General features: G+C 45.1%; 1 protein-coding gene across 3 annotated transcripts in view; it reads left to right on the top strand.

Annotated features, from left to right (window-relative positions):
- agmo (alkylglycerol monooxygenase) overlaps positions 1-12,440 on the top strand; it is a 43,629-nt gene that overhangs the window by 4,053 nt on the left and 27,136 nt on the right. For all 3 annotated transcript variants that reach the window (XM_046399904.1, XM_046399903.1, XM_046399905.1), the window contains 2 exons: positions 96-226; positions 1,362-1,516. In XM_046399904.1, the coding sequence (XP_046255860.1) occupies positions 96-226; positions 1,362-1,516 (286 nt within the window). The remainder of the gene's footprint in view (positions 1-95; positions 227-1,361; positions 1,517-12,440) is intronic.

Below are 12,440 nucleotides of genomic sequence, written 5' to 3'. Positions count from 1 at the left end.
ACAGTTTGTAACAGTGCTGAATCATGATTCCCTGTGTGTGTGTGTGTGTGTGTGTGTGTGTGTGTGTGTGTGTGTGTGTGTGTGTGTGTGCGCAGGCCACTCCTTTCTTTATAGGGCTGATGGTGCTGGAACTGGTGGTGGGCATGTTGAAGACAGGATTCTCAGTGGTGACCATCAGTGATGGATTCACCTCCATATCAGCTGGAATGATCTCCAGACTCCCACTGTGAGTCCTGCATGTAGTACAAGAAAAAAGTAATGTGCTAATTGACTTAAATATTTTTTTTTAAACATTTTTTTTGTCATCATCACAGCTGCTTTTCCTGTTTTAATGAAAAATGTAGTACACAAGTGATTTCTGATCAGAAAGCAGTTAATGTGATACGGGAAACAGGAAGCAGACTAAGTGCATCAGATGATGTGTCAGTCTTACCGTCCAGAGAGTGTACCTGTCTGTCTAAGTGTGGACAGATGAAAGGCTGTGTCCTCATGTCCTCCTTTCAGTGCAAGAGTGTAGTTTCTCATCACTTCAAGATAAATTTTATACTAAAGTCTCAGTCTTCAGTTACACTATACAGACAAAAGTATTGGGACAGCTGACCATCACACCAACAGGGACTTTAATGACGTCTCATTGTAAACACACAGACAGCTCAGCAGCTCTAACAGCTTCCACTCTTCTGTGAAGGCTTTCCACAACATGTTGGAGTGTTTCTGTGGGAATTTGTGCCCATTCATGCAGTAGAGCATTTGTGAGGTCACACACTGATGTTGGACCAAAAGGCCTGGCTCACAATCTCCGTTCCAGTTCATCCCAAAGGTGTTGGATGGGGTTGAGGTCAGGACTCTGTGTGGGCCAGTCAAGTTCTTCCACACCAAACTCATCCAACCATGTCTTTATGGAGCTTTGCTTTGTGCACTGGGGCACAGTCATGCTGGAATAGAAAAGGGCCTTCAACAAACTGTTGCCACAAAGTTGGAAGCATAGCATTGTCCAAAATGTCTTGGTATGCTGAAGCATTAAGATTTCCCTTCACTGGAAGTCTGGATACTTTTGTCCACTTATTGTGTTATCATTACCAATACTTCTCTGCCCTAAGTGTTTTCTGGCAGGCTACACACAGACTGCCTCACCTTTTTTTGGAGAAGGCTGTTGGGGGTTACATGCGACCTGAAAGGAGCACCTTCAGGCAGGACTAAAGTGTTTTCAGGCTGTATTTTGGGTTTAGAAACAAACAGAAGGGAAGTAAGAGATTTTCAGATGAAGCCAGATGAGCAAATGAACTTGATATTGCAAATGAACAACATACTGATGGGCACACTGTTTGACACCCCTATCCATCCCTCCCCCACCTGCCCAGGTTGTTGTTGAGGAGAGGCTGCGAGCTGACTGCTTACATGTTTGTGTGGGACCGGTACCACCTGGCAGAGCTGCCCTGGAACTCCGCCTGGACCTGGTGGTTTACCTTCCTGGGTGTGGACTTCTGCTACTACTGGGTCCACCGCTTCGCTCACGGTACCAGCACTCACACTGATGTGCACAGCCCACAGCAACGCATGGGGATTCAAAGCTAAGAAGCGAATAGAATTAAATGGTGGTTTCTTGTCCTGCTGTTTCAAACTGTGACACTGCTTCAAAATATGTTTAAATATGCTGCTTCCATCTCATTCATGCTTCAAAGAGGCAGCCCGTTTTTACACGTTCAGATTACAACACTGAAGGTGGAGCACCTCGTGTTGTGTTGGTCTTCTCAGTGTTGAATCTTAAATTATTGAATCTTAAGTCTCTTCCCCCGTCCTCTTTCATGTCTCCCTCGGATAACACAAACAAAAAAACTACAAAAGGAGCTGACGATAAGTGGTTGTAAAATATTGATTTAGTTGCCATCCCTGCAGGGAGGAGCCGTGAAGATAGCGCACACATCATGCTTGCCTGGATGTTGTGGAGGAAGCAATTATTTTTTGACTTGCATCCAGCTGGTTTCGAGCTGTGCAGATGTGAGAGGCCGTAGTCTCCAGAGGCCTGCGGTCTGAACCCGGAGCTCGCCCAGCAACAAGCTGTATATAGTCAGGGCCCTAAAGCAGCAACGTCCTGCAGCATCACTTTAAAAAGCAGGAATAAAAGCACGTATGCCGGATACAGTGTTTCTACAGTTGGTCGTCTTTCCATGTGTGCTGGCTCAGTGATACTCGTGCCAGATGCTCGGCTGCCACACAGCACACCGGAAGAGAGGTATTTATTTGTGGCCTGCATTGATGTTTATTTGTGTCAGTGGCACATTGCGCTGCCCACCGTCTAGTCCACATAGTTTTGGATGAAATTCCACTGCTGCCGTGTTGGTGACTAAACAGAAGTTGTGTTTTTAAACCGTCTGCTACGGTTCGCCAAGAGCTGCCCGACACGATTCTGAGGTGACGAAGAACGTCGCCTCGGGTTGCTCGGTGAAGGTCATTTTTACTCTGTTGCGCCACTCTGCTTTTAAAGTAAACTGGAGAGGTATTTTTAGCTCCCGCCATCGTGGCACAGAGCATATTGGACGTTATTATTGCCTTGGTGGTGTCTGTGTTTGTTTTAATGTGTTTTGGCACTTTCTTCAGAAGGTGGCCTCGCTTTTGTGAAATTGCCACAGTTCCTCAGCGAAATATGTGACGTTGAATAAAGCAATTTTGAATATCACTGAAATGTAAACTAGGCGGAAACAGGTTTTGGATCGAATAACTCAGCGTGTCTCTCTTAATGCCATTTCCCAGAGACAGCACAGACAGCAGATAACGTCCCTCACGTGGGTTATTCTAACGCTAAAAAGAAAGAAGAATCACTCTGAAGCCATGAATAGTGAAATACACTGCAATAATATACAACAGTAAAGGCAGCAGCTTATTTTGGTACCTCTTAAAACAAAGAAAACCTGCCAAGCAAGTCAGAGGTCTGCAGGAACAAACAGATTGTGTTTTTAATGGGACGTTTACATATGTTTCTGCACAAGACAAAGACCAAGGACAGCAGACGTATCACTGTGTAAGGGGTGCATGAAAAATCAATACTTGCATGCTGTCCATCCATGGCACCAAAATAATTAAATCCAAAGTCTGCTTGAAGCTGAGAGTAAACTGAATATGAACTGCCGATGTGTGGGTTACACTGGAGGCATTTAGTCACTAAGCTGCATGTTGCAGAGCAGCAGTCCCCAACCTTTTTTGTTCCACGGACCGGTTTGATATCAGCCCGTATTTTCACGGACCGGCCTTTACGGTTTGGCGGATAAATACAATAAAATAAAATTATAAGACCAGCATAAAAACTGGGGTATTTTTTAAATATAACAATAAACGTGAATCCAGTGTGTACTCGCAACTTTATTAGCAGCGTCTTCGTAACATCACGCCAACAGCATAACATTAGTAACGTCTTCTCTGCCCTCAACGCTCTCTGGTCGCTATGGTAACGTTTAAACATGCCTTCAAAATAAGATACACCACAAAAACAAAAAACGTACATGAAAAATACAACTCACCATAATGCTGAATCAGTGGGAGCCCTGAGCCGGAGTTTCTCTGTAACGAGGTGGTCCCATCCAGAGCCTTTCCCCTTTACAGAGACGTTTGTTGTTTTTTACTCATTTTGCTAGCTTGTGGGTTTATTTTTCGAGACAAACATCTTGACATGCATCAAGAGTGAGTCATAGACGGATGTAACGGAGAGAATCCGGTCATTTTTCAAAATAAAACATCGTTCAGACTCCGATAACGAATAAAACGGAAATAATGGAAGTTACTTATTCTTTCTGTGCGACCTGGTACCAAACGACTAATTGTCATTTTTCAAACCAAAACCTCAAACATCTGCTGGGTTCAACTCCTTAAATGTAAGGATTTGCTTCTCTTATTTGTTATTGATGTCAGTAAATGAAAAGTCTGTTTGGCTGTTGGTTGGACAAAGAAGCAACTTGAAGACGTTACTTTGGGCTCTGGGAAATTACGCTGATTTTTTGTTGCAATTTTTTTATCATTTTATAGACTAAGTTAATTGATTAATCGGGAAAATAATCGGCACATTAATCGAAATTAAAATAATCGTTAGTGGCAGGTCTAGATCACAGCTTAAATGATAGGATGCCCCAGAAAAGCACATTTTGAGTGCAGCCGTGTCCATGATGCTTAATTTACTTTATAGCTACTGAAATCAGGTCAGAGTCTCACATGGCAGGATGACAGCAGCTTAAATAATAAGCAGACAGACAGACTTTCCACTATGCTGGCATGAGATGGAACATGAGACAGATGAGCAGGTAAAAAGTGCAAAAGACAGAATAAAACTGAAGCGTCACCTCCGTACGAGTGGATCATTTCTTGTGATTTGAGGAAAAAACAATTCAATGTTTGAGGCCGAATGATCACGTAAACAAACTGCAGACTCTTAGTCTTCAAGATGAGGTTAAGCAGCACACACTGATGTTTGGAGGGCTGACAATCCATGTGTGGTGATGTGTCTGCTGAGTAACATTCAGTGAACCCTGAAGGAATTTCTAACGGTGTGTTTGTCGCCCTTGCAGTCTGACGATGCAGAAGAATGAATGACGTCTGCAGTATCGCACACCTACTGGGTTCGTTTGGCCGGCATTTCTTTTATTTTTGAACTGCAGAGTCATTCTTTAAGTCTACACCCACCTAAAAAAACTTTCCTTTTCATTTCCTCTTCTTCCAGCCTGTCGTGGTTGTTATTATGGAACATTGTGGGGTCGCAGATGATTTTCTGTCGCTGTGCGGCTGCAGCGCTCGCTCAGGATATAAGCTTTTCCCCTTGTTACCAAAGTCCTCCCCGACCGCAGGACAGGGCCGGCACGGTCCTCGCTCCGCACTCTGGTCAGCCAAGGTCTTCTCGGTCAGCCAGATTTTGACCTCCAGCTTTTTCCAGAACAAGGTTCAACCAAAATACTCCAATGTGTGGGACTGATGTTGCCTGTAATGAAGCCCTGAGGAATGAGACAGATGTAGGATGCGGGTAGAAAGTATTTTTCAGCAGTTTAATGAGTGTCAAATTGTCATGTAACGCTGCTTTGGACGGCCTGTCTTCTTTTATTGCTCTCGTATTTTGGAACGGTTTTACAATCTTGCCAGTTTCTGCCTGAAAACATCAGGAACGGTGCAACTCTAATCCTATTGTGTCAAGACATATAAGCCATAAATCTTAATATTGCATAATAAGGGAAAGATTACAATAGGAACCTGCAAAAGGAGGCAAAAGTGAAATCCTCTGCTGGGAAATATGAGCCCTTATTAGCCTCACCAAAATATCATTTTCAGTCTGACCAGCTTTATGGCCGTTTTTTCCCTCCTCCTCCGTTTCCCTCTCATGACTTCCACATGAAAGCACAGCTCAGAGATAATTAAGTGGAAAGTACTTTGAAAGGCCGTCAGTCGTCTGTGCTGATGCCATCGTCACTGAGGACACATCAATGCTTGGCTTCGCCCTCGCCAGATGCCGAGATCTTGCAGATAGCAATGGTTTGGAAGGAAAGGGAGCTGCCCCCGGTCTTGGTCTGGGTCTGGGTCTGGGTCTGGGTGAAACTCCGAAAAGCCTGAGGATAGATTATATTTGTGCCTTTGCTTTATTTTGTTTGATTGTCAAATTTCAAACACCTGAATGACCTTTGTGCATACACACAGACTCAAATGAGATGCTCGTTTATCTCTTGATATAAATATTTGCTTGAACTCTTATCACTGGTGCATGTCCCTGAATCGACATACTGTGGCTTTGGTGGGTCCCGCTTTCTTAAATTTTCAGTTATGGACTTGCGTTTAGTTTCGTTCTTTTCCAGTCCACCGACTCCCCAAAGTGCCTCACACTTGCCACATTCTCAAACACAAGCCGCTCCGCTCGTCAGGAGTGAAGTAACGCTTCCTGTTCTCTATGCTTTATCTTCCTGTCCACGCTCATTGATGTTTGCAGGAGCAAATTGGGGTTCAAGGACACTTTACTATGCAGCCGGAGCCGCCGATCAAACCACCAACCTGCCGATGGGCAGACGGCCCTCTCTGCTTCCTGAGCCACATGTTGCTGACAGATTTCTAGAAACTCCCCTAACCCCTGAAATATGATCCTTGCTAAACATTTAACCACTGGTTTATGTATTAACAGCCATCAGATCCACCTTTTATAAACACATTGGTTCAATAACCTGCTGACTGACGAGAATAAAAAAACAAACCTGACGTTTTGTCTGCCGCTTTCCCCTCTGGTCCTCTCTCACCATGTACAGGCTGCATGTGTTCACAACCTTTCTATTCTGAACCCGCCTGGATAAGCAGAGGGTTTTGAGTGAGCGCGAGGCCGGCATGGTTCGGATGTGGCCACCTTGTTGACAGGCCTGTTGATTTTGTTTATTTTAACCTCATATCGCAAGTGCCACTAATGGCAGCTCTGCTCTGGGGTAGCATCTATATCCGGGCGTGCCAGCCCGGCGGAGGCCATTAATCAGCCAGTCAGCTGTCTGTCCTCTGATTATATGTGAGGTAATGCAGTTACGCTGCAGTTGTGTCACCACACTGCCTGCTGCTGCTCTGGGCTACACTTAAAGTTTGGAGACATCTGAGAGTTACTTAAAGATCCTGTGAAATGGTTTCCTGGTGAAACAGGAGCACAGGCAGAAATCTTGGAAAATTTGTGATGATGTCTTTGGTTAAATTTGTTTTATTGATTGGAGTAAAATCTCTGTGGCTTCACCTGCCTTGAAGTCTGCGCTTAGAACCTTATCCAGTGTTGCGATTTGATCTCCTCGTTATATCCAGCAGGAAATCCTTGATTGGGATATATATATATGATAATATACAGTTTTACATGCAATAAATAAAAGTGGAACTCAGGGTGGCTGCTGCTTTTTGAGCAAACCAATGAAATTACTTTACTTTACTTGACATTAATGAGGTTCAAATTAGTACGGTGAAATGAGTTTTAAAGTTCAAAAAATATGCTTCCAGCTGTGGGAACAGACTTAACAGATTTGTAAAAGTTGGAATTTTAATACAATCAGATTTTGTAATTTTTAAGATTAAGATTAAAGTGACATATTTTGTCATTGGAGGGAACTCACTCCAACGAAATTTGTTCTCTGCATTTAACCCACCCAAGTGACGTGCACACACACAGCAAACCCGGGGCAGTGGGCGACCGCGTGCAGCGCCCGGGGAGCAGTGGGGGTTAGGTACCTTGCTCAAGGGTACCTCAGCCATGAACACCGGGACGGGGAATCGAACCAGCGATCCACCGGTTACGGGTCCGACACCCTAACCGCTGATCTACGACTGCCTTTGTGATGGCAAATACAAGTAGTTTAGATGCTCTGATTTTAGTTTCCGTTGATGAAAACCTACATGACAGGAAGGTGATTTTAGCTGCTGTGTGGGCTGTTGTGGGACATGAACTAGTTCCTCTACATAATTTAAGAACAACACATTTCTTATTGTTGCCCCAACGGATTTCCAGGCTGTGATTTTTTTTTTTGCTGAAACACTTCATGTGTTTCACATGAAAACATGCGTGCAGGAAGGACATATAAGAACTGTGTTTAAAAACTATAAAAACACACCTATCCACAAACTGCAACAGAAAAAGGTGCCTCAGCTGAAGTGCTTTTAATCAGCTTCATGTATTAAACAGTTTTTCCCTGTTGAGTCTCAGGGTCCTGACATGAGCAGCCCCCTCCTCGGTGTGTTTCCCCCCTCGTGCTCTGCTCGCACCTTCCTGCATCCTCAGTGTGTGTGTTTGCTGCTCCCTCTCCTCCTCTCAGCCTTGCAGACAGCAGCAGTTGTTAAGATAAATAGATGTGCTCAGCACTCCTCCGCCGTCCTCCGTCCCCGAGGAGACGCGGCCGATGTGGATGTTATTGTTTAAAGAGCAGCTCCTCCTGGCTGTGTGGCCGGGTGGAGGGCATGGGGTGGGCTGGTTAACCCGCCCCGGGGCTCCATAAATCTTCACCGTGACGGCGAGGTCCTGGCCCGGTGCAGGTTGCAGGGCCGACAAAAGAATCCGGGCCCCCGCTCGGTTTGCTGGTTCTGTCGGTGCGGCTTGGTCAGGATGTGGGGGCCTCGCTCGCAGCAGCAGAGGAGATCCGAGTGAAAGGCCTCATGGGAGGCAGAGATAACATCAACAGTGATCTATAGGTCACTGTGCTCTCGCTCTCCGGCTGCTGCATGCGATGAAAGAGAGAAAGAGGGAAACTGGTGCGGTTAAACCCAGACATCACAAAGGGATAACGTCCACAGGGCCTGCACGCACAGCATTTAGACAAAGTGTAGAAAAGACACGTGAGTTCTGATGGCTGAGCTCAGCACAGGCCGCAATCCGGCTGGCTGCTGCCCTCGTGTGCTCCCCTCGCTGCATGGACACGCTTCCCCCCGTCAACAGTGTGGACGGACGAGGAGACCTGCACTGTTCACGCAGCTGAGGACAAACCTCGGCCGATTGGGGGGATGAAGCGTGAAGATGAAGGACGAATATGAGCGGCAATACCTCACATGTGCATCACTTGGAATGCTGTTCTCATTGTGATTGTTTTTATGAAGCAGCGCTAACTGCTGAGATCTGTGGGTCAGTAGAGGTTCATAAGGGCAAGAGATGAGAACAGAAAGACTAACATGAAAGCTGACATCATACTGCTTATGATCATCGTGGATGTTTTGGGTGTGAAAATCTGAAAAGCTGCATTCATTTCTTTAGTGTTTTTGAAATGCTCTGTCCAGCAGCTCTGTGGCGTCTTTGCCCTCAGTTTTATGTTCATGGGTTTCGTGTAGTTTGTTTTGTCTGCCCCAGCTGACCTCCTGGTTCTTTCCTTTACTGGATGTGTTCCAGTGTGACTCTGCTGGGGTGGTAAAACTCATCACTCTGCACTCCGACTTCACTGGGAAATACGGTGGCCTTGAAGGCCAAAGCACATCAGCTTCTCAGAAAGCTCAATTAAATCGTGTTACAACAAGAAAACGTTAATTAGTGATTGAATACGAAGGGCTAAATAAATGGCCTTTCGTTTTTAATCTAATTTTAACATAAAATTGATCAAGATTATTCGTTTATGATGTAAAAGAGAGAGAAAACGCACAAAACTCTTTTGTCTGGGTTTCAGTAAGTAAGAATGAACAGATTCAGGAATACAATCAATTGAAATAAAATGTTTAAATAATAAAATCTACTAGAAAATCTACTTCATCGCGCCCTTCCCTTTCTATACGTTGTTTTAACACCCAGATTGTGAGAGCTGTAAGTGGGCCTGACCAGGTTTTAGTGTGTTTAGTTTAGTGTGTGTGACTGAGCCGTGTGGACAGCATGAAGTATGGCAGCGGCATGAGGGAGTTGGCCGACTATCCCGCCGAGTCCGGCGCTCGCTGTTTGAGTTGGCACCCCATCCAAGAGCCCTCCAATCCAAACACTGGAGGGCTGTTCGCAGGCCATTACCCCTGTGACTGACGGGGCAGCCCACCACTCAGAGCGCCGCACATGAACGACGGTCAGTCAGTTCGTGCCAGGAGTTTGTCGCCGTGGGTGATGAACAGGCAGCTGATTGATGGAACTGTAAAAGAATTTCATAAGGTTTTTAAAGGTTAAAGAGAGTTGATTATGACCTCCTTCAATGCTGATTATTTTTCTTTTTCACCAGTCATACTTTCTTTATATAGACGCATTTTCAAGGTACAGTTTGATAATTATTGGCACTTACTGTGGGCTTCTGGTGGAGGTTAATTTATGGAGCTCAATAGGACTGTGGGCCTCACGTTTATATGACTCTTGTTATATAAGCACCACTTGTGTCAGCGTAAACAGACTCGGTTAAACTCTAACTCAGTCACGTAACATGAATGATTATGACTTATAGGCCCTGAGTATGTGTCATATAATTCAACAGTGTGATCTGAAATCTGTGAATTACCTCACCCTGCTGCCTGGCCTCTGCTCACAGCCTGGTGAAACCTGGTGGTGAATACTCATACAACAAGGTTTATTTTTTCCTGCAGGCTTAGTTACACATGACAGCTTGTAATGTGCTACATCTGAACATTACCATGTTTATACGAGGTCCACTTATCACAGGAAGTTGTCATCCATTTTTATGTGGTCTTTTCACTCAAATCACTTTACTTACCCTGCTGATATGTGCCCTTGCAGATACACTGTATGGACAAAAGCACTGGGACACACCTCTTTATTATTGAATTCAGGTGTGGTATGGGGCTGCTTCTCAGGGTTTGGGCTCGGCCCCTGACTTCCAGTGAAGGGAAATCTTAAAGCTTCAGCACACCAAGACATTTTGAACAATGCTATGCTTCCAACTTTGTGGCAACAGTTTGTTGAAGGCCCTTTTCTATTCCAGCATGACTGTGGCCCAGTGCACAAAGCAAAGCTCCATAAAGACATGAACGGAGATTGTGAGCCAGGCCTTTTGGTCCAACATCAGTGTGTGACCTCACAAATGCTCTACTGCATGAATGGGCACAAATTCCCACAGAAACACTTCAACATGTTGTGGAAAGAAATAATTAATAATACTTTCGGATGCATTCAGTGGTTAGAAGGGTGTGTTGTTGTGCCCACTGCATGCTGTGATCCCCAGTTAGAGGACTAACGTTATGTATGTTGTTTCTAGCTATCTGTTAGGCCTGCATGATAAAGAAAATCTGTGACGTATAGCAATGTTATCCAGTATTGCAACGATGATGATGATGATGAAGTCAAGATGAAATTAGTTTACGTAACCCACTTCATACACTACTGATCTTCACACCCCACTGGCTCACACATATTGCACAGTGTTTATTTTAAAACTGTTCATTTATAACTCTATAACTCTATTTTTGAAACTGTTTTGCACACTTTTGGCTTTTTGCACTCTTCTTCGCTTCTTTCCCCGCTACGGGATCAATAAAGTTCATATTATCCATTCGTAAACGCATGTGATAACCAGAATGGATGGAATTCAGTCTGACCAGAAGAGAAACCAGGAGCATCTGCCAGAGAAAATAAAACAGCAATTGGATTTGAGATTCAGATCCAATTGAGATTCATCTGGTTCCCAGGCTACGAGCAACTGTAACACAACCCCCCCTCCAGGGATCGATAAAGCATTTCTGATTCTGATGAAACAAGTTGCGTGTGTTATTCAAAACCAGTCAGTGACTTTCCAAAGAAAAATCATTCACACGATGGTTTTCGGATCTGCCGCTTCTACGTTCAGAAGCTTTTCTGGTGCTAAAACAAAGTGTCGCTGCAGTGCCCTGCAGTCAGGATTCAGGCTGAGTAAACGTCCTGTTTCAGGGATGTGAATAAATGGCTGATGTTGTCATTTTTACAGTGATAATATAAACTGTGATAACTGTCCATCACCTGATTAGAGTGCACTCATCCTTATTACTCCTGAGAAAGTGTGAGTTGGGGCTCACTGGAGGCCACGAGGAAGTGCCGTCCTCAGCGTTTCTCTGCTCTTGCTGGGAACGTGGGCTCTGTGGCATTGGTTCTCACCATTAACGGGGCTTCCCTCCTGAATAGGCCCTGCCAAACTATGCAGTGTCCCGCCGAGTCCGAGAGATGAGGACATGGGCTCGCAGTGAAGCCTAGCGGTTCCTACTTCCTATCAATGACAACGAGCATCAATCTTAGCCGCCCTTGGTCCTGCATCCTGCCAAGTGCGATTCCAGCGAGAAGGAAAAAAAGCAAAAGACTCAGGCTGCTGGAGCTGAACAAAGGCTGGATTATCCTCTCAATATGTCTCTTAGCAGGGCAGTTCATCTCTGCGTCCCCCATGGCTCGGAGAGGAAGAAACGTCATAATTTTTGTGCTTGACTGCTGTGGATGCAGTCTTTTTTTTTTTCACTCGCTCCCCCCGTCTCACTCTCAGGCTGTGGACTGCAGACTGTCATTTATGTTGAGAGGGCAAATAAAGTTTGAAATCAAATCTAACCCTGTTGCTTCCACTTTAAATCTTTCCAAAGTACTCCGTTTAATACTGTGTGTGTGTGTGTGTGTGAGAGACACTCCCAAAAAACATTCCCTGTGACATTTATTCTCTCACACCTGCTGAAGTCCAGTAATAACTGTGTTTAAAAAAAGCGAGGTGTGGAGTATTGCTCGGGGGCAGGAGTTTTCTCTCAGAGCTCCTCAGGGTTTGACCTCAAACGCTTGAGGAATTCCACCTCAGTTCCACCGACTGGAAACGAGTCCGGTCGCATCGTGGAGCTCCTCTGCTCGCGCTGCACACACACCTCCAGCTCTCGGCGGTGTGTTTGTTCAGGTGCGGCGGACATTCGACCCGGTGGGGTTTACGACTGACCGACACGATACAATTCACGAGTTTATTACCGGCGAGAGAGGAGGAGGTGGAGATGTGGCTTTGAATGATTTTCTCTAAATAGAGCTGAGTGTAATCCCACAGCGGGCGAAGCTCTTACTGCGT

This window comes from Scatophagus argus, chromosome 9 (assembly GCF_020382885.2).
Source record: "Scatophagus argus isolate fScaArg1 chromosome 9, fScaArg1.pri, whole genome shotgun sequence".
Taxonomy (NCBI): Eukaryota; Metazoa; Chordata; class Actinopteri; family Scatophagidae; genus Scatophagus; species Scatophagus argus.
This window is presented reverse-complemented; position numbering and strand designations above follow the sequence as displayed.